The 27,843-nt window shown below is 47.0% G+C and overlaps 1 protein-coding gene across 1 annotated transcript; it reads left to right on the forward strand.

Annotated features, from left to right (window-relative positions):
* LOC109749658 (nicotinamide adenine dinucleotide transporter 2, mitochondrial) lies at positions 1-27,323 on the forward strand. The gene is made up of 9 exons (XM_020308609.4): positions 1-523; positions 620-721; positions 5,949-6,055; positions 10,663-10,711; positions 17,692-17,804; positions 25,689-25,783; positions 25,862-25,950; positions 26,029-26,123; positions 26,745-27,323. Exons 1-9 carry the CDS (start codon positions 436-438, stop codon positions 26,964-26,966), a joined length of 960 nt encoding a protein of 319 aa, XP_020164198.1. The 5' UTR covers positions 1-435; the 3' UTR covers positions 26,967-27,323.
* The last annotated feature ends 520 nt before the right edge of the window (positions 27,324-27,843 follow it).

Consider the following 27,843-nt stretch of genomic DNA (forward strand, 5'->3'; position numbering starts at 1 on the left):
AGGGGCGCGTGTTGGAGCGCAGCGTTTGGGCGCACTATTGGATTGCGGCGACCGCGGAACGGCACGCATTATGTTTCCCACCTGCGCGGCGCAACCTCCGGCCGATCCGACCCACCCCCGCTGCAAAACCGTCGGTGGCGTCGCCCTTCCACCGCGCCGCCACTTCACTACCCCTCCGCCGCCGGCCTCGTCCTCCTTTCCGTCACACACCACAAGCGTTTAAAGAGAGGGGAGCGAGCGAGCGAGTGCCCGCACACGCGTCACTTCTCCGATCTGGTCCGGCTGTTCCGCCAGAGAGCAAGCCCGGGATCCCGCCTTTGTTCTAGCTGCCGCTGCGTGCTGCCAATTCCGAAGATCGACTCACAGGACTGAAGAGGCGCCTCCTTCCTTCTCGGTTCTCGATTTATCAGGCTCCCGACACGCGCCCGTGCCACGATGTCAGAGGACAAGGGCCGCAGTCGCGGCGGTGCACGGGTGAAAGTCCGGGAGGCGGTCTGCAACGCCGTCGCCGGCGGTTCGGCTGGTAAGTATTCCCACTCCTTGTCTCGGGCTTATTTCCTTGGTGCTGGTTTGATGATCCTTCTTGTTTTGTACTTTTGTGGGGTTGATGGTCGCGCAGGGGTCATCTCGGCGACGGTGCTGTGCCCGCTGGACGTGCTCAAGACGCGTCTGCAGGTGTACGGTCTCCCTTCAAACCTTTCCCCTGGCACTGCGCCGCCTGGTAATTTTGCTCGCCTGACGAGGATGACTGTTCAGTGTTGCGAAGATATTGTTTGATATTTGGAAGTCTCACAAAAATCATTTTGTTGGTACCGAGGCAACATCTCACATAATTAGTCTGGTCGTAACGGGGAGTATCATATAGTAATATCATAGTATATCATGCATATGATACTAGTGTATTAGTGTATGATACTACATTCGTAGTGCATAGTATCATGGGTTAGTACTATGGTAGATGACATCATTAATTGTCATGTATGACTCATAGTAGCATATCATTTATTATGATACGGTATCATAATATGATACTCAATCATCTCTTTCTTCATCTAATTCAGTGCCACCTCATCAAAATTGCTTAGTTGTCATGCATGATACTACCTATGATACTCCCATAACGGGCAGCCTTAGGAGAAATTAGAAATATAATCGCTTTTTTTCCCAACGAAAAGCGTTTTTATTAGCTTAGAATGTACGGTCATCATACTGGCCCAAAAATGCGAATATCCAGGCTTTCGATAAGCCCGTGATCACTTTTTAGCCTAAATGCTTATAACGCAGCAGTGTTTGCCAAACACCATCTAGTAAGTAACTTGAACAACCATTTACTAACTAAGGTATCATTATTGACTTGAAGGCCAAAACCTCCGTCGTCTTTCGATCGACAAACCACACTCCATTTGGTTAGCAGACCTTTTCTTTTCATTGTCTCCTTGCCAATGGAATTTGAATCTAGAATAATCTAGCTGGTCTTTCGGTCGACAAACCACACTCCATTTGGTTAGCCTGTACCTTTTCTTTTCACTGTCTCCTTGCCAAAAGAATCTGAAATAATCCTGCCTTTGCAGGACCCCTTTTGGAAGTTGAAAAAAGAGAGTATGTAGAGAGTTGTTTGTGAGAACAAAATTGATCGAAACCAGTAGTCCTCCAACAACGAGCAACTTGCCTGTTCAAGTTGACTATCCTTCACATCTTCACCAAGTTGACTATCCTTCACATCTTCAATGTTCAAAAAGCATAAGGTGTAAGTGAAGCAAGAGGCTGTCGCTTAGAGAAATGGGCACATAAGCATTTTTTGGGAAGAGCGGGATTTTGCTAGTCTCATCGCAGTGAAGGAAGAGGAGTTGTGGCGAGAGAGAATGAGCTCGAGATCCATGGTGAGGGAATGAGAGGAGTTCATGTTGAGGGAGAAGACGTCTCTCGATGGCAGATCTGGGCTCTGGTCTATATGAAAGCCCACTAAAAAACCCCTCTCCATGTCATCCAAACGGCCTATCTTTCTCCATGCCATAAAGACTGTCCATCATAAATAGAAAAGGGTCAGACTGAAGCCAACAACACTTGATATTCACTACTATTCGTGATGGTCACCTCCTAGTTTCACTCCTCGCCTCCTCTAATGCTTCTCCTTTCCAGTGTTTCTTCTCCCTTTAGGTCTCTGTAGATCCTTGATTCCTTGCTGAAGAAGACTATTCCCATCCGTAGTTGTTGATTCCTCGTCGGAGAAGGCCGATTTCTCACTGTATTTTCTCATCAGCCGCTTAATGTTTCGCTTAGGCCAAAGCGAGGCATTTTCCGTCTCAGCGGAGTTAATTGCTCAGCCACCACATTTGTGGGTAGGGTAACAGCTAACCACCGGTTTTGTCAAAAATCACTAAAAACCACCACTTTAGAGGCCGGTGAGTAGTAAAAAACACTGATTCACATATTAGCTGCGTCTAATAGTAACTGACCAATTGGGCCCACATGTCAAGCATGCGTGACATGTCCATATGCACACTGCGTTGAGGTGGCCAGGGGGTCCCACCTGTTAGCCCCCCACCTCTTTTTCCCTTTCTTTCTACCCATCTCTATCTCTCATTGAATTATCCTAAGCGTCGCTCCATTTTGCTCTGACGACCATGCCGCTGTCCTCTCCCCCACCCTCACCCCACACTTGTAGCCTCCTTCGTCTGGCTTCCCTTTGGCAGAGACATAGTCGAAGGGACATCTCTCTGCGGTCTGGCAAGGACGTGCAAGCCGCAGGGTACAGATGAAGTAGGACGTGCAACCGAGGAGCATGATCAAGGGGACCACTCGGAGGTTTGTGGGATGGCAGCAGGTAGGAGTCCAGGTGGCTCACGCTCATGCGGCGGCAGAGGACGAAAGTCCAAGTGGCTGAAGGCTGTTGACATCACGGAGATCCTCGACCCGCTGCTTCGCCAGGCATGAGGAAGACGATGTTGGTGCCCTCGCCAGGGTGTTCTGGAGGATGCGGGGTGGTGCTGTTGCCCTCGCCTCGTCGATGCGGGGCTCCAAGCACCCGGACAAGACGACCGGATAGTTGCATGGAGCGGAATAGCAGCAGCGTTGCTCCAGTGCTATGGTTGACAATAGTGGCGATGCGTGGTTGGCCGAGGGCTTATGGCCTGAAATTAATGCGTGCATCATGAGCAGGGACCGGAGGAACCTAGGCATAGAAGGAATTGGATAGCGGGGCTTCACGCCTTCACTGATGATGAAATCGTTGTGTCTGAGCCATTAGTCACCAGCTTAATGAACACTTGGTCAGGTGCGGTCAAGCCGCACTTGCCCATGCTCCTAGCGAACCGCGGCGCAGTGAAGATAATGACTAGGACCAGCACGACGGCGGACATTAAGAGGGCTTCTTCTCCCAGCCGGTTCACCTCTCATGAGTGGGCTCTCGTAGGTTGTCGCACAACTTGGGAATGAGTGTTACGAGCCCGTGGGCTGGAGGAGTGATGGCACACAACGCGTGGCTGTCGACAATGAACTTGAGTCCTCAACCACACCTTGTGCCCTCTCGACAACGCCTTGCCGGCCATGACACCCTTGTCCTCCATCAACACAAAAGGAGTTGCGTGGGCAGGAAAAAGGGGATGCACAAGCGGGGGAAATGGAGTCGGGGAGAGGCCGTGGTTAGCGGAGGCGCGGAGGGCTTCTTCATGGCGGAAGTCTCGTCGTCGCTTCATGGCTCGGGCATTTGGCTTCGAGGTGGTGGCTTCTACTCCTTGGTGGGGTCCCCTCGGCGCGCGTTCCCTCCGGCTGCACGGACCGAGCTCCACTGCGGCATGGCATGGATGATTTGGGGGAGGGAGAGAGGAGAAAAAGGGGAAAAGAGGTGGGTAAAAGTGTACACATAAGCATGCGTGTCAGCCCGACGGGTGGGTCCTGCCAGTCAGTTTTGCTGTTTGTCCGAGCTAATCCATGAATCAATGTTATTTGTTACTCGCCGGCCTCTGAAGTGGTGGGTTTTATTGAATTTTGGCAGAACCGGTGGTTACCTGTTACCCTAGCCATATTGTGGTGGTTCTGAGCAATTAACTCTCGCTCAACACTTGAGCGCTTTAGCGTCGCTTAAAAACGCTTTCTTGAACCATGCCACTAGGTGCAACCGCCCAAGTGGTATTGCAACAAAGAAAAAGTGAGATCGAAGGTGCATGGTTTTGTCCAATTTAGATAGTTGTGCAATAGAACATTTTAGGAACTTTGTTTTCTCTTAATTTTGGAGATACAAGCGATGATAATCGCCAAAAGAACACTAAGACTTTGCTGGAACTTATTTCGAACATAGCTCAACAACGTGCACAGTAGCATATCGACATCGCGCCCCACTGCTTGCTAGTGCAGCTCCAACCAACTGGTCTAATGAGATGTTGTGTTCGGTAGAGGGAAATGGTTAACCTTCTATGATTACAAGCATACATGATCAGCATAGATTGGCAGTGTACACACCGTGGTCCCAACTTTGACCCACCTCTGCTACCCTCATGGTTGCCCTTCTCCATTTTATATAATATGCACTCTACTCATGGATCTTCTCCAAGCTTCACCGGCTTCTGGAAGAAGCTACCCCGAACGCGTCAGCTCCTAGAAGCCAGCTTCGTGGAGCCTGTCCCCGACCAGTGTATTTTCTTCGGAGCAGCGGAAGCCCAACTCCTAAAAGAGTGGAAGAAGAAGTTGATCCAATTTATGCGAGAATGCCATTCCAAAGTGGTGCATGCGTACCGTTTCGATGTGAAGAAGCCCTCCCGAGAGATACAGAGCGACCGCACACACGCAGTCATACCTGGCGCCTCTCCTCCCTCCTTTCTGGCACTAACCCTAGCAGTCGCCAATCCCGCCGCCGCCCCATCGCCAGTCGGCTGGCCGCCACGCCGCTGGCAGTCTTCCGCCGCCGCCCCTCGCATCTCCGCTGCGTCCACCTCGCCGGCAACGGGATGCCTCAACCCCACGGGCGCCGACACCATGACGCTTCAACCCCAACATCTCCGGCAGCAGGACGCCTCACCCCCAGCAGCTCCAGCGCCCTGACACCATGCGTCGAAGCCATCCTTGCCCTCAACTCTAGCTCAAGGTGAGCTGCCCCTTCCCCTAACTCTCTTTGTTTTTGCTGACGGAGAGGAGCTGCTCTCTGTTGCCGAACGGATCGCTGCTCCCATCGGAAGCTGGTGCTGGCTGGCTTCTCGAGAAGTTGGCTATTTCGGGAAGCTAGAGAGGATCCGAACGGGGCCTACATCATGTGATTTTGGAGTAAGGTGCTCTCTAATGCCGTTTGATTAAGATCCAAGTGAGGTACCGGAAAACCTGGTGGAAAACCTATTACTAGATGTTTTGTACTTGCAGATAATGTGTGTATTTTTGTATTTTATGGGAGAATAACTGTACAGAAGGGCAGAAAAGGAAAACAAAAAGCTAATACAAGGCCCTAAGCCCTCTACTGCTGTAGAAAAAGTTAGATGAAAGCTTCAATGGTTCAACCCGAGCTTGTAACCCTGTGTATGCTTTCCTTTTTGCTCTATGAACTAGCCAGTTCATTGCTTTCTTGAATTTCCTCCTGCATCTATAGAGACTTTGCAAGACTCCTTCGAGAATAAAGTCATTTCTGGTGTTCCAAATCGCCTTGTACTTACGCAAGATTTGTACTTGAAGAGGGGTTGTTTTTGTATGAATTATGGACTGCACAATACAACCTTTTGTGTGTGTATAAATATGATGGTTTGATTGATAGAATGTCACAACATATACACTACTTGCTATATCGCCATTATCACTATAGAATCTTGGTAGATAAATGTTGGATATTCAGAAAGCACCGATGTCATGTGCATGCATTCCAAATCGTAAAATCCACCATGCCGTCTTCATTTGATTTTATGATCAACATTTTACTATGATATCTTTTTTTTGTTTCATTTGCTAAGTAATGTTCCTTTGTTTATTAGGTAGGATAATTCTTTCAGGATTGCAACACATACTCAAAACTGAAGGCCTTCCTGGGTTGTATCGTGGCCTTTCTCCAACAATAGTAGCACTATATCCAACTTGGGCTGTAAGTAGTCATTAATCTTGTATCTAATGGTACACAAATGTTGGGCTTCATTGTAAGTTGTTTGTACCTAAGTAATCCTTTTGTGTTTTGTTGCCTAAGTATGAATCCAAACAACAAATGAATTATAGAGCCATCCAGTGCTGATTTTGATGTCATCGATTCACTCGTGGGATGACCTATGTCATAAGTTTGTGTCCAACTTCTAGGGCCACACGGCCGATCCAATACCAAGCACAATCTACAATGCATTCGATCGGGAGACGACAAGCCACTTTGGGATTTAATCCAACGTTGTTTGGAGTCGCAACACCATCTCATAGATTCATGATTACTCGACCATTCAAGCCTTCAATTGAGGGCTATTTTCCACTGCTTGCGCTGCCAACCTAGCAAAGGCTCAGGCACGCTCTGTGAAAGCTGTCATGTGGGCATGGGAAGCCATGATGCTGAAGATGCCATGAAACTTCTCTTAAACAAGCACTCGGGCTCATCCAGGCTGAGGTCGCACCACAATGACCATGTGTCCGGCAAAAATAAGTCCTTGGGAAGCAACAACTCCAAGTCAACCTCAGTCGTTGCTTTTAACAACATGCCCAACCCCTCCATTCAAGGGGAAGGACAAGCCTACATCCACCGCCGCTGCTTTCCAGCCCCCACCAAGGGGAAGATCTGAATGCCTCGAGGTAGAGGTAATAAAAGCAAGAACACCTTTGGCATGCTTATGGCATCCTTCAAGCTTATGCCCTCGTCAGTAAATAAAAGTTCTCGCTTGCCAGGGGTGGAAATGATGGTCAACAGTTGTATTTTAGCGACCTTGTACTGCCTCTTGGACTCGTAGGGTGCTGAGCCCCTGAACATGCGGCCTATGGTGCGATCTGATAATCGGTCGACACAACTCCAATGGAATGCACCTCTCGACCTAGTACTTGCAACACCATTCATGTCAGCATAAGGACACCTTTCCTTTAGAGGAGAAACCATGATAAGGTGCCTCATGCGTAGATGGGTATGTCTTAACTGAGATATTGCGGGCGTCCACAGGGAGGAGAGTTCTGCATCGCAGAGTACTTGTTGCCACACACAATTGATCCGTGTTGCACCACAGATTCCTCGCTTTCGTGGAGGAGAGACGACCATTTTTTTGAACAAAACGACAAAGATGATTTAAACTCTAGGGCTATTAGGCAGAAGCTACGAACTAGCTTGCAGAACGTGACCTCCAAACATTGTTCCTTTATGGTTATTCATTAGTACACAATGCAAGCAATAAAATATTCTGTGCAAGATGCTAGTCATACTAGAGAACGGTTTTTGAGCTTACACCAATTCCAAATATTTGTCAATCAACCAGCTTAACGATCCATAATTAAACTAACTTGGCTGATCGAATAAACCAAATAGCCAAATTATACTTGCGACAACACTTCGGTCGAGAATGTTCATGACTAACCCTTCGCTCCTCATGTTAGACTATTTTCTAATAGGAATGAGACAGAGGCAGATTCGAGCCATGGATGACCGGGATGGCCGCGCGGAGATTAGAGGGACAACCTAACCATTAATTAAGGTTAGACATGGCACTTAAATTGCCTACCCAAGATATTTGTACCTCCTAGCAAACCCACACCTCTTTCTGCCATAGGGCCAACTTCAGCACCCTGATCTCTTGGGGCAGGCCACAATAAGCCCCTTTCAAAACACTACTGGTGCTCCTGCCTTGGCATTGCATGGGATTCGGGTAGAGGGGCAGAGACGCCATGTGGTAACCTATATAGTAAGCGGTGCCTTGGGACGACCTCAAAGATGACTAGGAAATCGCAACCTGCTCGCACATTCCAGAATAAGCAGGCTAGACCACCTGACCCAAGACACCGCCCTTGGGCTAAGCAGCTCGAGGACTAGGAAGGAGTTGAAAATTAACTAAAGATTAAATGCTATGGAGAAGAACAATCCATGGAAGGGGAGGTTGGTATTATTTTTCTTTAGTTACATAAATTTTTGGGTTGTACATAAATTTCTGGGTTGTACATTCATTATTACAGGGGAAGACCCTACGAGCATGAACCACTAGGGGTTGGAACATCCTCGCCGTCTGTTAGGGATCGAGTCGCCACACAGGGAAGTGGCCACGCTTCGGAAACCACACGTGTAGTCAATGAATCGTATGGAAGCTGTTGGCGACACGGGCCAAGATTTCAGTGACTGCTCTCTTGCTCGCTGATCTCACTTCTTGCACCCATTCCTGACGCATCGAGGCAACAAGGGAGTCTTCAACTTGTTGTAGTTCATCGAGGTTATCAAGATCCCTAAGGGGCTTCATCCATAGGACCACACGAGATAAGAAGCGATCACAAAAGTTGAAGACTGGCCCCAGACTCGCTCTTGGCGTGGCATCGCCAAGGACCTCTCCCGCGATGGGGCTGCCTCCACTGCGCCAAGGCGTTCCTTCAGTTAGCACAACTCCTGTTTCGACGCGGCGCAAGTCGTCCGCTCCGCCCCTCCATGGGGCGGCCAGGTGGCGTTCTAGGAGTTAGGATCGTGCGGTCAATAGAACATTGTCCTTCTCCTAGACAAGCAACTTGGCCTTGAAGTCCGACAGGTCTCCTTTCAGGTTGGCCACATGTGCGAGTCCCTAGCAGTACCATCTGCACACAATGATCAGGTTAGTACCTCTTGTTGAATCTACTTAATATAATTGCATTATTTTTTCCTTAGCATTATTCGCAGGCCAGGATGCCTGGAGGATAAGAAGCAACAGCTCGGCACAGGAGTCCAACCATGTTCCGTACACGTTGGTGGAGAGCCTCACACATAGCTCCTGGACATGGATATCGTCCTGCATCTTATCTCGATGGTTCTCTTGAGCGCTACAAGGCTCGTCTTGTGGCTGGTGGCTTTGAGCAGGAGCGTGATCATGGCTAAGACAAGATATTTGCTCATGTGGCCCACATGACCACTGTTCGCACCCTTCTTGCCATAACTTATGTTCACCATTGGTGTCTCTCTCCGCTTGATGTCAAGAATGCCTTCTCAATGGTGAGTTCCGTGAGCAGATCTACACGCGGCCACCACTTGGGCACTCTGTTATTGATGGCATGGTATGCCATCTTTGTCGCTCTCTAAATGGCTTTAAGCAAGCGCCTTGTGCCTGGTTTGAGTGCTTGGCCTCACTGGTCAATGCTATTATTTTCTGGCCAGTGATGATCATGGTGCTGTGCTCTTTGTCCACTATTTGTCTCGTGGTTGAACTCTTCTCTATACCGATGACATGATCATCACTGGTGATGACCCTGAGTACATTATCTTTGTGAAGGCTTGTCTTAGAGCACATTTTCTAATCTTGGTCCTCTTACTTCCTTGGGATTTAGGTTTCTTCTACCTCAGATGGCCTCCTTTTCTCCACTAAGAAGTATTGAGGATCTTTTTGCTCGTCCTGCTCTTCCTGGTGAGAGCACTGTTGACTTTTATGGATCTCAGAGTCCACCTCTGAGCTTCTAATGACGAGCCTCTATCTGATCTGATGCGTTATCATCATCTTGTTAGGAGTCTTGTCTATATAGCTGCCACTGGCCCAGTTTTCTCCTATCATGTTCACATTTTAAGTCTGTTCGTCTTTGCTCCTAGTCGGTTCACTACTGTCCCCTCCTTTCTATTCTATAATGTCTTCAATCTGTCGCTGTCTATTCATTCCATGTTCCAGTTCGTTACAATTTTTGGCCTATTTGGATGCTACCTGGGGCCGTAATCCTTCGAATTGTTTTCCCCCTTTTTGCTTATTGTGTTTTTCTGGAAGACGAGGAAACAAACTACAGTTTCCCGTTCATGTACAGAGGTTGAGTTGCGAGCTATGGCTCTTTCGACAACAAAGGTGACTTGGCTAGGGTGATTGTTTGACGATTTTGGTGTTCCTGTCACTACGCCAACGGTGTAATATCCCGGTTGTATGAGGGGTTTTCTCCATATGATTATATATTCCTGGGAGTATATATATGTAGGATATATAGGAAAATGATTATATACTCCTGGGAGTATGTACTCCCGCTCTTCATATACCACATAGATGATACAACTATACCTTATTATTATTATTTTTAATATTCCTTATTAATGATTACTAGATACCTCAAAATTAGTTTTGTGATTTTTTTTCATTTGGGTGCATGTATATTATTTATATGCACAAACTGCTTTTTTGTACGTACAAATGGTATATTACGCAAACTATGGGCCTAGATTTTGTTTATAAATTTTGTATCAAGGTATCTTAGAATAATTAATAAGGTATATTGAGAATGAAAAAGAGGTATAAACATTTGATTATGAGGTATATTGAACGTGTGAGTACATACGAGTACAGAAAATTAGTATATGTACTCCTGGGAGTATGTACTCCCGCTCTTCATATACCATATAGATAATACCACTATACCTTATTATTATTATTTCTAATATACCTTATTAATGATTACTATATACCTCAATTCAAGGCTTGAATGGTCGAGTAATCATGAATCTGCGAGATGGAAAACTCACACAATCTTTTGTCCGTAGTTCACATTTTTGCTATACTTTCATCAACCTTCAATGTCTTTTTTGTTTTTCTGCAGGTTACATTTTCAGTTTATAATTACGTGAGGGGTCTTCTTCGATCTCAAGGTTATCCAACCGTACTTTACGCATCGGTCTTATTATGTGTGTAACACGTTACTAGTAGTGGACAGAACTGTCATTTTTGTAGGTGGATAGTTGTGATTGAGTGGCATTATGTTTATTTTGTACATCTACAATTTTATTTTCAGTTATTGAAGCATTCAAATGAACATCACCATCTTGATATGCTTTTATTTTTTTATTTGTAGCACTAAACCATGTTTAATTGGCAATGTTGATGAAAATTTGATATCTGTTTGTTCATGAAATCTCCTTTTGTGATACCATCAAAGCGCTTCAGCTAGGAAAAATGTGTTTTTTTTATAAGAGTAAGGTCATACTATCTTTCATATTTAATTCATGACTTTTTGAGTGAAGGCGTATTCATTTCTAGAGTCCGATGCTTCTTTACAAGAATATATTTCAGCGTTATGTGATTTCTAGAGTCTGATGCTTCTTTACAAGAATATATTTCAGCGTTATGTGATTAACTGTAATGGGCATGGCAATTTATTTCATGTAGCTTGAATGTGGTTGGCCTTGTTACCCCTGAGACCCCATATGGCTTTCCCCATTTGAAGCTTAGCTTTCCTTCTTCTGGAATGAGTTTCTTCTTGAGCACAAGGTCGCCCACTGTGCTTGTTCTCTATTGTGACTTTGTGCGTTTCTTCTTGAGCACAAGGTCGCCCACTGTGCTCCACATTCTCCACTGTGACTTTGTGCTCGTCGTTGTCTAGGATGTTGGCAGTGCGTATTGATTTGAGCTTCAACTCTTCTGGTGTGACAGTCTCTTCTCCGAATAACAGTTTGAATGGGGTGAAGCCTATTGGTCAAGTCTCCATAGTCTTGGTGGATTGTAGTAACTTGTGTAGCTCTTCTACTCATCGTCTCTTCTCTAAATCATTGAGACATGTTTTCAATCCTGTCAAAATGGTTATTTTTGCCCTTTCCACAACGCCATTTGCTATTGGATTGCCCATTAATGCAGAGCATAGCTTGATGCCTGGGTTCTCACAAATGTTTCGAATGTCTTGTAGTCAAGTTGTCTAGCATTGTCTACTATGATGTCGCTTGGGACTTCAGATCTGCAAATGATGAACTTCGAGACAAATCTCTGGACAACGACTATTGCTTTCTTAACTAGAGGCACAACTACGTATTTCGCCTCTCTGGGGGCTATGCTCAGTCATCCGATTAGATCCATTTCACATCTTGTGATGGGCCAAATTGGTGGAATCGGTTGTAACTCATGAGCTGTTTTGTTTGCATCTCATGCCATCCATTGGCATGTAGACATCTCTTGACAAATTCCTGGGCGTCTGACAGGGTTGTCCGCCAATAGAATGGTGGCATGCCTTGGCACCAAGTGACCCATAGAGGCCTTCTTGAATGTCCTTTATGAGTTCTTCACCTAACTCTTTTGGCTTCACATCCTCCAAGTATTTTCATATTTTTTGAGCGCCAATCTTCTTGGTTGTAAGCAAATTGATTTTTAGAATTCCTTTTGTCGAAGGGTTATGGACCTCCTCATAAAATGCACCTTCTGGGATGTTGGTTCTAGATCTTGCTTGCAAGTGAGATGCCATAGAATCAAGTGAGATGTCGTAGAATGTTTCGTACATTTATTCTCCAAAGTGTTTGTGCATTCCCATTGATAAAGCTAGGTACCATTTCATTTTTTTGGATCCTTTGTTTGAAGTTCTTGTCTTTGTGGTTGGTGATGAGTTGAGAGTCAGTTTTGACCAATGCTATGTTGCTCATGTTGCTTTTAATTTTCTCAGGCCCAACAATAGTGCATAGTTTTTATGCCGTCCTCATATCGTCACCGTACCGACGATATAAAGTTGTGGCGCCCCTTCAGTCCAAGTCGTCGGTCTCGCAATATGTAGGTGTTGTAGCCAATGTTTGGTATGGAGGTGGTAGGGTGGGGCACTCGCTAGACGCAAGGCTCGTCGCCGTTTAGGCGCCTTGATCAGTAGAGGGGTGACAAGGATCCTGGGAATGGAGACGTTGGCCATAGGTGCTAGGAAGTCGACGGCCGAGACCTCACGGACTTGGTAAGCTTTGGAGAAGGAAACAGAACATACGTTGTTCGGCGCAACCCAATAGAGCTAGCCCGAGACTGGTCCGACTCTAGCCATGTAACCCTGATTTGACCAAGTATATATTGTAAGGCAAGTCATTTTCCCACCCATCTCTTTTCTTTTACTTGTCCGCCGCCAGGCCGAGAGACTTGTAACCCAAGAGATATAGATCTCCTCGGCGATCTTCTCGATCCATGGCGTGCACCACATCAATACAAACATCAGAGGCAGGAGCAGGGTCTTAATTCCTCCCGGAGGGCCTGAGGCCTGAACCTGGGTAAATCCTTCACCCTGTGCCTCACCATCTCGATCCGCCGTGTGCTTGCCCTATCGAACAAAACGTCGTCCCTTGACGGCGCCTGTACTACCGACATTTGGCGCACCAAGTAGGGGCAAAGTACGCAAATCTAACTTACCAAATCGAGATGGCCTCCGCAACCATGATTTGCGGTTCTGTGGCGAACCAAGATCTTACCCTTGGCATCCTCTACTTTGTCTCAAAGAAGGCAGAGGCCTGGATCCTTCCCACCCCTTTCCGTAAGGGATAGGCCTTTAGCTTCGAGGGCGTGGACTTCGTCACCGGGGTCCTTGGGTCGTGCTCTGTAGTCTCCACTCGGCCGCCTTGCTTGCCCCTTGAGAATCTGTGCCAAAGAAGGCCCTGGGCTGACCATGGGCTGGCGTGAGAAGTCTTCATGACGGGCCTGATCCTCGGCGCTGTCGGAAGTCATGACGTCCTGTCAACCCTCATAATGGAGCAAAGCCCTGCGGGCGCACACCTCTCCGTCGAGCAGTAGGAACTCAAGCGCCAGAAGGACAAGTTCGCCGCCCGACGCCTCAAACGCCTCCAAGAGCTACGTGACCACACTCTTCAGGTCAACAACTAGTTCGGTCTCCCGAAGAAGGGGAGTCCTCGTCTTCCTCTCCGGTCTGGAACCTCGTCATGGTTACGATAGCGGCCAACGCAATTGAGATCCTGGAAGGAGTACCAGGACATGAGAAGTTGCATTAGATCCGGGTCTAGTTCGAGGAAGCCGCCGCCTCGCAGGCGGTGATCTCCGTGGCGCGGGCTTGATTGGTAATGACAAGTTCCAATACCAAGAGCTCAAGGGCCCCTCAAGCTTTCGGCTCTTTGGCCCATCATCCTGGAGCCTCGGCGAAGTCCAGATTCGGCCATTTCAAGGACTCACCAAGGCATGCCTTGCCCTCATCATGCTACCCTGAGATCAGAAGTTGGACAAGCGACCGGCCTTTGGTCTGGCAGCTTCACCGTGAAGTACATGGTCCATGGGGGAGTGGACAACGAAAACGCTGCCATTTGCAAGGGAAAATTCTGCCACGACTGCAAATCTGGCTTCAGCCGAAAGCCCTGCAATGGCAGTAACTCCCACTAGAGTGACTACATCGAGGACGCGGTATGTCTGATCATGAGTGCAAGTATAGTCCTGTGCGGCATGCTGTCGGTCGTGGGATGGCGAGGTCCAGTAGGAGAGCATGCATCCAGCAAGAATAAAAGGGAGAAACGCAGCATTAAGTAAGCTACACAAAAACTCTTGTGTCTCCTCTGTTCTTCGTTTTTGACTGAGAGAGAGAGGAAGTTTTTCAGAGTGTTGACATCATGGAGAGCTTGGTTTGCTTCCTCCGCACGGTGAGCCTCTTATTGGCGATGCACTATGCGCTCTTCTTGTAGGCGACGTCGAAATTCTTCTTGGTGAAGTTGTGGTGCCCAATCCTCTTAGACGCATTTTTCATGAGCTTCTTGTTCACGGCGTTCACAGTGAAGTATGGGGTTTCGAAGTCCATTGCCCCTATGAGGAGATGGCGCTTGGTCTTCATGGTGGGATGTCGTCGAGCCCGGTGTGAATAGTGATGGAAGGTATCTCGAAAGCATGGGTACTTGATCGCCATCTTGAAGAAGGCGAATATCATGAAGACTTGTGGTTGTTGAACATGACCTGGATGCTCTCCATTTGCCCTTTCATCGTGGTAGTCCTTGCTGCGAGCTTCGAATTCGCGCATCTCTGCACGGAAGTCGGTGGCGAGGTTGTTGATGCGCTCATGCAAGATGGCATTCACATCATTCATAGCTTGTTTTAAGCTGAAGTGGTGCGTCTTGGTGACATAGTCGTTCGCATCCTCTTGGTTGCCGTAGACCGGGCGAGATGTACCATCCCTATCCGTAATGACACTCAACAAGGTGTAAGTAGAGATGGAAAAGAACAATACCAAATTTACCTCTTTTTGATGTTGGTGAAGGATCAAGCGATCTCACAGCTGACAATGTGAAATGAGTGCACTTGGTAATGAATCTTGTCCAACCTCACACCTACACACAAAGGCACGACTTAGTGGAGCTCAGTAGGGGTTAGTGGCACGACTCAAGCAGTTTGGAGTTCAACATGTTGTAGAAGTTGGAAGCGAACCGCAATGAACTCAAAATGCTATGCAAGTGATTACAAATGTAAGGATAGAGATATTTTGGGGATTTGGAGACCTTGTATTCATCTGCGAATTCCGTCAGTACCAGGAAACTGACTATGGAAAGGGCTTCGTGTCCATATGCTAGCCTGACTTGGGATTTCGAATTCTGTCAGTACCGGCAAACTAGCCACGGAAAGGGCTTCATGTCCATTTGCTAGGCCCTTGACTAAAGGTTGACTTTCGGGGCCCTCTGGTCCTCAGAACTAGATCCCGGTCAGCTCCGGGCGCCTTGTCATTCTCTTGGCTCCACTTGGGGGCACCTTCCGCGATCCTTTCCTCTAGGGCCTGTCGGACCTAGCTTGGCTGGTGTGGATCCTGGTGGGGCCTGGACATTCAAATTGTTGGATAAAAGCCAAGAGTGAGAACCCATAAATGATGATTGCATCAGTTGGAGGTGGACATGGTTCCATTATAGCACAGCAATCTAACTCCTTGTCATTGTTTTCAAGGCGTCCCTAAGGCGTCAGGGCGCCCTCCAATCTCAAGGCGTCGAGCTCGCCTTTGACAGCCACAGAAGGTATCCGCTTTGCAGCTTGAGGAGTCGCTTAGACGCGCAAGGCGCCACCTTGGGCGAAATTAGACACCATAGTCAGAGCAGGCAATGGGAAATAGCTCTCGAGCGGGAACATGGAGCTCGTGCAGGAAACTGAAGGGGGGGGGGGGGGGGAGGGGAGAGGGAAACAGAGGTGAAATCACACACACAAGTTGCGAAGGAGGTGAGAAAGAGAGAATCTGACCAGTCCACACCAAACGCTTGCGGAGAAAGGGCTTTCTCCTCTCTCACGGATGTTGGTGACTGGGGTTTGAAGAACCTCCACCCACGGCTTTGATCTGCGCCGCCGGCAACAAGGTATGGATGGATTCCGTCCTCTCTTCTTTCCCCTCGTATAACTTTTCCCCGCCCTCCTCTCCTCTCTAGGCGGCCGTTGGCGACCAGATCCGCCAGCTTCCTCTCCGGTTGCTGCTCCCCATCTGGCCCCTCTCCCCTCCTCTCTCTTCTCCCGCCCCCTCCCCTGCTTCAGTCCCCTCCTTCCTGATGCTGCGGCCCCAGCTCCTCGCCTTAGCGCCTTAAAAACATTGCTCCTTGTTGTATTAACTACAGGTAAGCTCAGAGCCATACAATAAAGTAGCAGAACATGGCTAATCATAGCAAACATTCTTCACAGCAACATGTTCCACAGGACAAAACCATGTTATTGCAACAATCTTAAATGCACCTTACTTCATCAGACCTAACAGCGATTGAATTTCACATGAAATAGGGGTTCTTTGACATTCATATAGGACATCTCCAAACGAGTGAGTAGTTTGGGCGCTGCCCATGCAGATGAAAGGAAGATACTGAGAGTTGAAGTTGAATTGATTTTGTACTGTGGAATGGAAGAAAATTTTATCTGTACACAGTTATACTGTATTAGGATTCGCCTTTCTCTCTTTCTTCCCACTTGGACTTTTAGATTGAACACCTGATATACATTCAATCTGCAAGAAAGATGTTCCATCTTTTTTACTGAGCTGATAAATTATCAGGTCAAATGTATATCTTAATCCTGGTTAGCAACATTAAAAGATTGTCACTACCAGGTGCCAAGTTGTACTTACTGGTTTTTGCTACTAGTGGCCTTGATAATTTTAAAGTATTTGGTTCCTTGTCCTTACATGAAATTCGTAATGTCTTTCTGATTCAGTGCCTTTTGCATGCAAAATGTGTTTATTTAACCATTCGGTTATGGAGACGTATTTATTATCCCCTGCTACAAGAGCCAAAATGGTTTTTACCTTTTTTTCACTTGCACCATGCACCACACTTAGCAGTTTTAACACATCTATTCACCATTTTTTTCTTAACAATTTACTTAGAAAAAGCACAAGCTGATATAAGCACACATATCACTAGCAATCAAGCTCAAGCACACATACTACAGCTATCACCTAGCTAGCTGAAGCAATTTAACAACATTTGAACATGCGTATTCAGTCGGTTGAGACAATTTGATTCATTCAAGCCAGGGGCAAATTAGGCATTTCATAGGTGCTATTTCTCCTCCCAACATGTGGAGTTAATTTAGTGACTGTTTTCTAGCAAATTCTGGATTTTTGTAATGGTACTTGGCAAATTGTGTTTTTCAGAGTGTCTGGGCAATTGATGTAACATCACATTGTCGAGGAGAAAATTTGGCATAAATATTACCCACGTGGTGTTTTTTTGTCTGCAGATGTATTTTTGTTATGATAAATTAATGGTGGTTTTTTTTAACCCACAGTAGTGGATTTTTTTAAACAAGAATTTAATTTGTACTGATTGTTGACAGCATACCATGTTAAATATTAAACATTAGCCATGTTCTATTTTTGTTGATGCAGATAATAGAACAACGTACATACTCGGGTGTCAGCTCCTGACTATTCTTGTTCATTTTGCAGATGCTAAAAATGGCGAACTGTCCATACAGCAAAATATTTTAGCTGCTTCCTGTGCAGGGATTGCAACAGCTGTTGCAACTAATCCATTATGGGTTGTGAAGACTAGACTACAGGTATGTATACTACATTGTTATGCTTGTCTTTATTTCAGAAGGCCCAATTTATTTTTGCAACAGAGGCACATATCTTATATACTCCCACCTTTTGGGTTTAGAAGGCCTCTTACCAAAATCAGATATGTTGCTAATGCAAATTCCATTACCCTTGCCATCCTGTCCCCACATTACTCGCTAGACCATTTACTCATTGGTTGATTTGCAGAGTTTAATACGAGCACTAACTGTGCTATGAGTAGTGCTACATGTCCGATGATTTCTCATTGGATCTTTGTCCGACGGTAGCCAATCACCAAGGGATCACATCGCTACTTGAAAAACAAACATAGGATCACGTTGCCGTACACAGATCAGATGTAAATCATCATACGCAAAACAATTCCTTTGTGCTATTGGCCGTGCATGGGCAGAGTTAAAAGGGGGGAAATTAGGTGGGAGATTATAGCGAGCATTTTAGGATGTGGTTAATAAAAAAGATTGAAATGTTAATGACTGTCTTGGTATGGGTTTTCTTTGTGAGGGGCCTTGTAAACCCAAAAGGATGGAGTATTAAGATCATGCAAGACTGATTGTATACCTTGGCTTGCATTAGTTTCTTTTACGCTGTGTTTGGGTGTGAACAATCGAATCAAAGCCGGATGGATGAAGTGGCGCCAAGCTTCTGGCCTTCTGTGTGATAAGAGAGTGCCACAAAAGCTAAAAGGCAAGTTCTACAGGACGGCGGTTCGACCCGCAATGCTGTATGGTGCTGAGTGTTGGCCGACTAAAAGGCGACATGTTCAACAGTTAGGTGTCGCGGAGATGCGTATGTTGAGATGGATGTGTGGCCACACGAGGAAGGATCGAGTCCGGAATGATGATATACGAGATAGAGTTGGGGTAGCACCAATTGAAGAGAAGCTTGTCCAACATCGTCTGAGATGGTTTGGGCATATTCAGCGCAGGCCTCCAGAAGTTCCAGTGCATAGCGGACAGCTAAAGTGTGCGGAGAATGTCAAGAGAGGTCGGGGTATACCGAATTTGACATGGGAGGAGTCCGTTAAGAGAGACCTGAAGGATTGGAGTATCGCCAAAGAACTAGCTATGGACAGGGGTGCGTGGAAGCTTGCTATCCATGTGTCAGAGCCATGAGTTGGTCGCAAGATCTTATGGGTTTCACCTCTAGCCTACCCCAACTTGTTTGGGACTAAAGGCTTTGTTATTGTTTGGATGTCTGTATTGGAGGCCTCCATATTGAATTGGTTTCATTTCCAGTTCAGCCATGAAATTGTAATGGACATGAATACGAATTCGGTTATTTGGGTGTTAACTGAATTGGCTCACGAAATCATACTGAGGTTTCAGTACGGAATCATGTATGGATGGCAAACTATGGAATTGCATAGCAACATATGTATGCGCATCAAAACAATTTTGTTTACAATGTGTGACTATAATTGGATGATTATATAGGATTTCTTTTACCAAATTTAACAACACAATAGTTCAGATAGCTTCAAGTTAAACATGACATAGTTCCAAATTTGACAAAACAATAGATAGGTTCAGATTCAACCTTGCGGCGCGCTGGATTGTTTAGCCCTATGACATTCCGATTGAAAATCACATGGTTGCAATTATTCGTTAACTATATGGCAAACACATTTGGAAGTGTTCTATAAAGGCGAAACGTAAGCACACAGATTTTGACGGAAACATAGTACTGACGAAAGAACAACAATTGAACCTGAAGAACAAAGATACAAAACAGGGCTCGTTCCTGTCGAGCTAGAGCTTCTTGAGATACATAAGAGGTCTGGTTCCTCGACAACACGCCACGCCATGCGGGCAGCCGGCCCTTGGTCCTCCTGGCAGCTGGCCCCCGGTCTTCCTGTGAAGCTGGATAGCCGGAAGGAGCCCAATAGCGCATGAACCACATCGGTCTCGGCAGCATCCAATGGCTCCTTGAATATCGATGAACCAGTGCATCAGCTCCCCCTCGGAGGTGTTGGAGGGGATGCAACAATGGGCTTGAGCTCAGATGGGACCTGGCGGTGTGGGGCCAGGGCCAGGGCCAGGGCCAGGGAGGACAAGATCGAACTGTGGCGAGGAGACGAAGGGACAGTGGCGGAGGAGGAAGGGAAGGGACGGCCTGCCGAAGATACCTGCGTTGCCGTGGTTGATCGTTGTGTTCTCTTTTGTCCTCGTTTCCTCCCCTTTTCTCTGTTCGTGGTCGTGGGACAAACATTTCATCCTTAACCGCTATGTTTTGCTGAAGAGCCAATTCGACCGAAATCAGAGCGAGAGGGCTCCGAATCGCTGGGACGATAGTTTGCCTGCGAGCTCTAATGTCTGTGTATTCGTTACAGTTTTGGTGTGATGTTTCAGAGTACATCCGAACACCTGTATTGAGAGCAGCCAATACCAAATCCAATTCGACAGCCCAATACAGACATCCAAACACAGCGTTAGTGTAAATGGTGCTTGTATTAATGTTGATGAAGGTGCATAATTGTCTAACAACTAATTCAAGTAAATCCTAGCCCCAGACACAAGATATTTAGCAAGGTTAGTCTCAACCTTGTAAAGGATGACGCTATCCATTGGGCTGTCGCATGTTGGCATCGTCTTAATATGAATCCAGGGGCATATATATGGTGTTCCCAAATTTAAGTTGTAAAACCTGATATTTTCTTTTACCAAACCGGAAGAGAACACAACGTACAATACACACACAACTTAGGATGTTGACCAATCTAGCAAAGATCAGCTGTATTACTTGGATGCTTATTATTGAGACTAAGGAAGTGTTTGGTTAGGGCACTGTTAACACAAATGCTATTGTAATGATTTTACATCGTGTTGTGTCTCTATTGAGACTATTGCTCATTTTGTTTGGTTCTCTCCGGTAATGGTAACAGTCTAACAGCGACAAGGCAAGCAATCAAAGAGGTGAGAAAAGGCACTTTAAGGGGTGCCACTGTGTGATTCTCCTGCTCTATTGCTGAGATGACCCAGAGCTGAGAAGGACCATGTGTAGCGAGCCATGCATAGTCGAACGATCTCCAACGACACACACATTGCCGGAGTCGAGATTATCAGCGGTGTGGCAATAGTGGCACGGTGCTTGCAGGGAGTGGAGTGCTATTGATCAACCAGATCAGGCGATGGCCAACGCCCGAAGCTGCTCGAAGAATGACTATGTACCCTAGTTGGCATTGTTGTGATAGATATGTCGAGCAAGCTGAGAAAAAAAGGGGAACAAGAATGACAGTGCCATGTACCGGGTTACACCAGCGGGCCGGAAGTCGACCCGCCAGGCCGGACATTTGCCCATCAGGCCATGATGCGGCCCATGCCCGCTTTCTGGCTGGCGGGCTCCTCAGGGCGTGGCTATTTACTTGGGGATCAAGCGTGGCTATCTCGGAGATCACGGGGTATCTCCACCGGGTCGTAATCAACATGGGCTCATGTAAACCCTAGGCCTTGTCCCCTATATAAGTGAGGCCTAGGGATAGACATCTAATCTAGTCTCAATACACCTATGCGATCATTGTACTCCAAACCTCAATCAATCTAGCAGGAGTGTAGGGCATTACCTCCACCGTAAGGGCCTGAACTTGGGTAATTGCTTCGTGTGCACTCTCGGCTAAACTTCCATCCCGCGCTTCCATCCTGGACTGGTAGCTCGATGACGCAATGGTTTATCTCACCCTTCTCCGGAACCCCATGGCGGTCGTGTGGATCTGCACGACAACATCAACCTCAGGTCAGATCAACCGATGGCCAAGTGATTCAACACTGTGATCAAGGCAACAGTGGTGCAACACGGCATGTCAACCCAGATGCGCAACCGACTAGCGATCACCTCTGAGCTGCGCACAAACGCCAATTCTTCGTGCCCAATTGCAACCGACCTGCAGCTCAAACTCGTTAGGCCGCCCGTCACCATTCGATCTGACCCTCATGGTTCAAGACCGACTCGTAAGTCGGCCGATGCGTGGGATACCATTCGAGCCCTTCGCACTCGTAGAGCACCACGGTACCGGTGGGACCCAGAGGTCCTTAGCCCGGTTCACTCAAGTTGGGCGGCATTCATCAACTTGGCATGCTTTATCAAAGACATCCTCGAGCACCCTTTCTCGCCAAAATTCCAGGTTTGGGGCATCGACAAATATATGGGCGACTCCAAGTCGGACAACTGGCTGGCCGACTACCTCACAGTCGTCAACCAAGCCAGAGGAGATGAACTGAATGCACTTTGCTACGTTCGTAGCCAATTCTATCTACAAGTGCCAGGTTTCTAGGATGCGTTCATGACAGATTTTGAAGGCACCTACCAGATGTCATGCAGTGCCTATGACCTCACTTATTGCATTCAAGAGCCTTAGGATACAATCCGCTGGTTCATCTCGTGGTGGCTCAATAAGAGAAACTCTTTGGACGATGTTTCCAGTGAGCTGGCTATTCAGGCCTTCAAATTCGGGGCCTGGAAGTGTATGTGCGAGCTCATGGAAATCGCCAACAACTTCGTGGCCGACGAAGAGTCCGTGTGAGCCGGCAGGAGAAACTGGACCTGCCAGGACAAGCCCGAGTCCTCCAAGTCAAGGGGCTACCGTGATCGCTCCAGGCAGAACCAGAAGCGCAAGCGCAAGAATGTCGAGTCGGACTCTGACCTTGTCGCCGCGGCGGAGTACAACACCACGATGTAAAGGAAGCGGCCCTGGAAACAAGTAGTAGTGCATGTGGCAGCTGAAGGGGAAAACCCCAAGAAAAACCTATGATGAGATAATGGATGGCCTTGCAGCTACCACACCTACATGGGCTACCAGGCGACACACACAAGCCGACAATGCAACTTCAACGACTAGTTGGTCGCCGAAAACCCAACAAGCAACAACGACTTCGAGAACAGTGCCCCAAGGGTGGCAGTCATCCCGAGAAGGTCTTCCCCCAGGACGTAAAGAAGGTGATGGGGTCTTTTGCGGCCTCGAATCCTAGCGGGTCTGAAAGATCACACAGTGCAAGGCAATGTGCTAGTGCCCGACGTCCCCAATACCTCGACTGGTCCTACCGTGCAATTCTGTTTGACCAGTCCAACCTTCCGGACTACATATTCCTCACCTAGGGAGATTCACCTTGGTGCTCGACTTGGTCATGGGGGTTGCCATCTGTCCAAGGTCCTGATGGAAGACGACATCAACATATTCTACATCGAGACGCCGGAAAAGATGGGCATATCTCACGCTTGCGGCCGACCTCCAGCCATTTCCACGACATCGAGCCGGGGAAGTGTGCCCAGCCATTGGGATGGATCTCCTGGGATGGATCTCCTTGGAGGTTGTTTTTGTCACTCTCGAACTTCCGAGCCGTGACACTATCTTTCGAGGTCATCCCTTTCAGGAGCGCCTATCATGCCCTCCTCGGCTGACCAACGCACGCGAAATTAATGGCAATCTTGCCTATCATGCCCTTCTCGGCTGACCAACGCACACGAAATTCATGGCAATCCCATGTTACGTGTACTTAAAGCTGAAGGTGCCGGGCCCCAACTGGGTAATTATGGTCAGCGGCAACTTCAAGTGCGCACATGATTTCATGGTGGCCAATGTCGACCTAGCTGAAGCTGAGCTCGCCAAAATCCAGAAGACGGCAGGTCCAGAGGCCCTCTCACCGACCAAGAAGGTCAAGTGACCTCTGCTTTCCAGCTAGGCCAGGACACCCAGAAGGTCAAGCTGACCGTTGAGATCAACGCCGACCTGAGCAACACATAGGAAAGTGCTCTCATCAATTTTCTCCATGAGAACCGAGACATCTTCACATGGCAGCCTGCTGACATGCCTAGTGTATCGGCAAAACATGCCAAGCACTCATTGCACGTCTTGAAGAGCGCTCGACCCGTGAAGCAAGCCCTGCGTTGATTCGCACCAGAAAGGTGTAAAGCTATTGGAGAAGAGCTAGCATGGCTCTTGGCAGCCGGTTTCATTTGAGAAGTTTCCCACTTGGACTGGCTGGCAAACCCAGTCCTCATCCGGAAGAAAAACTACACGTGCCGCATGTGTGTCTGACTACACCGACCCCAACAAGGCATGCCACAAGGATCCGTTTCTGCGCCCTTGCATCGACCAAGTGATCGATTCCATTGTGGGGTGTGAGCGCCTATGCTTTCGGGATACCTACTCGGGATATCACTAGATCCGGATGAAAGAATCTGACCAGGAGAGGACCTCCTTCATCATGCCTTTTGGGCCCTTCTGCTACATCATGATGCCCTTCGGACTCAAGAACGTTGGCGCAACATACCAGTGCACCATGCGGAAGTGCCTCGACGAGTAGATCAACGTCAACGTCGAGGCCTATGTCGACGACGTGGTGGTCTCAAGGTTTGGAGGACAGCCACCTGGCCGACCTCGCGAAGACGTTTGCCTGTGAAGACGTTTGCTAAACTGCGTCGATTCTGGATGAAGCTAACTCCGGATAAATGCCTGTTCGAGGTTCCTTCGGGCAAGCTTCTCGGCTTCATCATCTCCCAGTGTGACATCGAGCCCAAACCCTGACCAAATGGCGGCGATCTCAAAGCTCGGCAAACCCAAGAAGCTGAGGGACGTCCAGAAGTTGGCAGGTTGCAACCCTAAGCCGCTTCATTTCCCAGCTCGGCGAAAAGGCCTTGCTGCTGTACGGTCTCCTTCAGAATTCGGACTAATTCATCGGGATAGATGAAGCCCAGTCGGCACTGGACAACCTCAAGCAGCTGCTGTGAAGCAACCAATTTTGGCCGCTCCAAGAACTGATGAATCCATGCTTTTATATATCTGTGCTATTACATAGATTGTAAGCGTGGTGGTCGTGGTTTAATGCGAGGAGGAAGGCCGAGCTTAGAAGGTCCAACACCTGATGTATTACGTCAGTGAGGTGTTTTCCCCATCGAAGTCTCGTTACACCCACTATGAAAAGATCACCTATGGGGTGTTCATGGCGGCTCGGAAGCTGCTACACTACCTCCAAGCTCACCCGATCACTATGGTCAGCCACGCACCCCTGGCCGACATCATCAACAATAGAAACGCCATGGGCCTGGTCGCCAATTGGCGCATCGAGCTCCTTCCCTTGAAGATCACTTACCAGTCTTGCAAGGTGATAAAGTCACAGGCCCTGTACGACTTCCTAGTTCAGTGGACCAAGTCCCAGAATCTTCCGATGTAGGTCGACCTTGAGCACTGGTTTCTTGACGGATCCATTGGCGCATCGAGCTCCTTCCCTTGAAGATCACTTACCAGTCTTGCAAGGTGATAAAGTCACAGGCCCTGTACGACTTCCTAGTTCAGTGGACCAAGTCCCAGAATCTTCCCATGTAGGTCGACCTTGAGCACTGGTTTCTTGACGGATCCATGATGCTCGCGAGGTCTGGAGACTTCTTTTTTGTTGCCAATTTTTAGCCCAAAAGGTCCTGAATATGCATTTTCCTTATAATTATTTATCTGTTTGGCAAAACGTTTTGAAACTTTCCCTGATTGAATATCATGGGAACCAGTCAATGGTCAAAACTGGCTGGGATGACTAGGCAGTCAATGGTCAAAACCAGTCAAAACTGTGTGAAACTGGTTTAGGGTTGTTTTTTGAACGGTTTTGAATGTTTGAGGTTGTAAAGTAGACGATTTTGAAGTTCGGGGTTATATCTTTAGACTTTGGTAACAATTCAGGGTTGTAACATGGACTTCTCTCCGATTTAATTGAATGTTTATCGTTAACAACTTAAACTAAGTCACAATATCTTTGGACCTGATCATTTATAAGAAGTCATACATGAATTTTTGTTGTTGCTTAATTTTGGGGCACAATCTTGCATTTGTGTGGCACATTGAATGATATTCAACAACTATATTACTCTGTTTTCTCCTGAAGACACAAGGGATGAGGCCTGGCGTGGTGCCTTACACGAGCATCTTATCTGCGTTACGTAGGATTGCAGCAGAAGAAGGTCTCCGTGGATTGTACAGGTAGTCTGCATTTTGACTGTAAAGCTCAATCGTTTTTACTTTTTGTTGTGTCCTTGATTGTTTCTTCCATGACAACAGTGGTCTTCTTCCTTCTTTAGCTGGGGTTACTCATGTAGCCATCCAGTTCCCAGTATACGAGAAGGCGAAGCTGTACATTGCCAAAAGAGGTAATGAGATATCTTCTACAATGAAAAGTGAGACGAATCTGGGCAAGAGATTGACTGAAAAGTGTATGTGTTTTCCAGACAATACTACAGTTGACAAGCTTGGCCCTGGTCAAGTAGCAATTTGTTCTTCAGGATCCAAAATAGCAGCCTCGCTCATAACATACCCTCATGAGGTATGTTTATCGATCCTCCCTATTCGATAGTATACTTTCATCATCCAAATGCTTTATCATTTGCTGCATACATGCTTCTCCTTCTATGGTAGTACAAACGCAGTGTAGTTTGTAACTTCTGCCAGATCTGTTTGTGTCCCCATTATGGAATAGCAAATCATGGAGTGCAACAATTTTAATGCCTTTTTACTTCTCACTGGGATAACTGAATGGAGCAGTTGTTACTGCCTACTCCAAATGAGGAGTCTATTTTCAAATGAAATACATAAGCTTATGAAATGAGAGGCTAAAGAAATATTTCATCCATTACAAAATGTAAGTCGTATTTTTGGCCAGACGAGGATTTGACCAATAATTAGTCCATTAATATGTGGTTTGCGTCTACAAAGTCACAATCAGGATTCTTTGGACAACATATCTAGTGACACCAATAACATGCCTTGATGAAACAAAATAGACCCTGACATGGATGGAGTATGATATATCTGATCTCCTTTAGGAGTTAAATTAGAGAAAGAAACAGAGAGATGTGTTTAATTTAACAAGGAATAATCACCTTCTGTTGGCACATCAAAAGGCCCTTGCTATTATTTAAATTTTCAGTCATTGTTTTACACGCAGGTTGTACGATCTAAGTTGCAAGAACAAGGCCGTGTTCCCCATGGTGCTATACGGTATATAGGTGTAACGGACTGTATAAAGCAAGTGTTACAGAAGGAGGGGATTGCTGGATTCTACCGAGGTTGTGCTACAAATTTGTTGCGAACAACGCCGAACGCTGTCATTACTTTTACTAGTTATGAGATGATCAATCGACTCATGCACCAGCTCCTGTCCTCCTAATTGAAAGATGGAAACCAACAAATCTTCAATGTGCTTGCAATGCTGAACCGTAAGTTCTGGCTGTAATGGTTCGTTATCGTGGTTGCATTGCCATTTGTCCATTATTGGAGAAAAGATAGCTGTTGACGACAGATTTTGGTAAAAGTAGACAGATCCAGAGGTTTGTGTTTTGCCGTGAGGGAGAAACCCTATTGTTTTAAATTCATTCTGCATAGTTGTTAGGAGCAAATCGTTGTCTACAGAACGTTGGCATGCTTTTCTTTTTTTGTGCATCAAGAACGTTGGCATGCTAATTGTCCATTCACGTTGATTTAAGCTTTTAGAAGAATATTTGGCCAGCTATTGTAGCTGATCATATGTTATCATTTTTTTCTTTGAAAGTGTCTTTTTTTGAGAGTACGCAAATTGCGTACCATAGCTTTATAGAAGGAGAGAAAATTAGTACATGACATCTACCACTCGTTGCGAACAATGAGCGTAGCACAACACCACATTCGGCTATCCTCAGGACAGCCACACACGACAACACAACTACAACATGGAAAACCTGCCCAAAATCGAAGAACCTCGCTGTGTCTTGATCGACTCCGAACACCTTCGAAGAATAGCAACTCCAGCTTCCTTTGGATTCATCCGCGACGACCATACATAGCATTGGAGGAGAGCGGCCAGGGCCACGATCAACACTAGAGGAGTGCCAACAGGAAACTCAGTCTCCTCATACGATGCTCCCAACAGAGAAACGACGTCGCAGACGCCGCCATCATGCCGCTTTAGAGGACAAAGGCTTTTGACCGGAGACAACTACCAACACCAAGCACGAGGGAGATGGCGACACATTCGACGTCGCCTCCAGAGAGGGGAACGACACCCAAGG

Source organism: Aegilops tauschii, chromosome 3 (genome assembly GCF_002575655.3).
Source record: "Aegilops tauschii subsp. strangulata cultivar AL8/78 chromosome 3, Aet v6.0, whole genome shotgun sequence".
In the NCBI taxonomy this organism is placed as follows: Eukaryota; Viridiplantae; Streptophyta; class Magnoliopsida; order Poales; family Poaceae; genus Aegilops; species Aegilops tauschii.

Excerpts from the sequence above, each read along its gene's own strand:
- LOC109749658 (XM_020308609.4), top strand. The coding sequence starts at position 436 with ATGTCAGAGGACAAGGGCCGCAGTCGCGGCGGTGCACGGGTGAAAGTC. Across the intron at positions 524-619 it reads CGTCGCCGGCGGTTCGGCTG|GGGTCATCTCGGCGACGGTG; the intron begins GTAAGTATTCCC and ends ATGGTCGCGCAG. Across the intron at positions 25,784-25,861 it reads GGTCTCCGTGGATTGTACAG|TGGTCTTCTTCCTTCTTTAG; the intron begins GTAGTCTGCATT and ends CCATGACAACAG.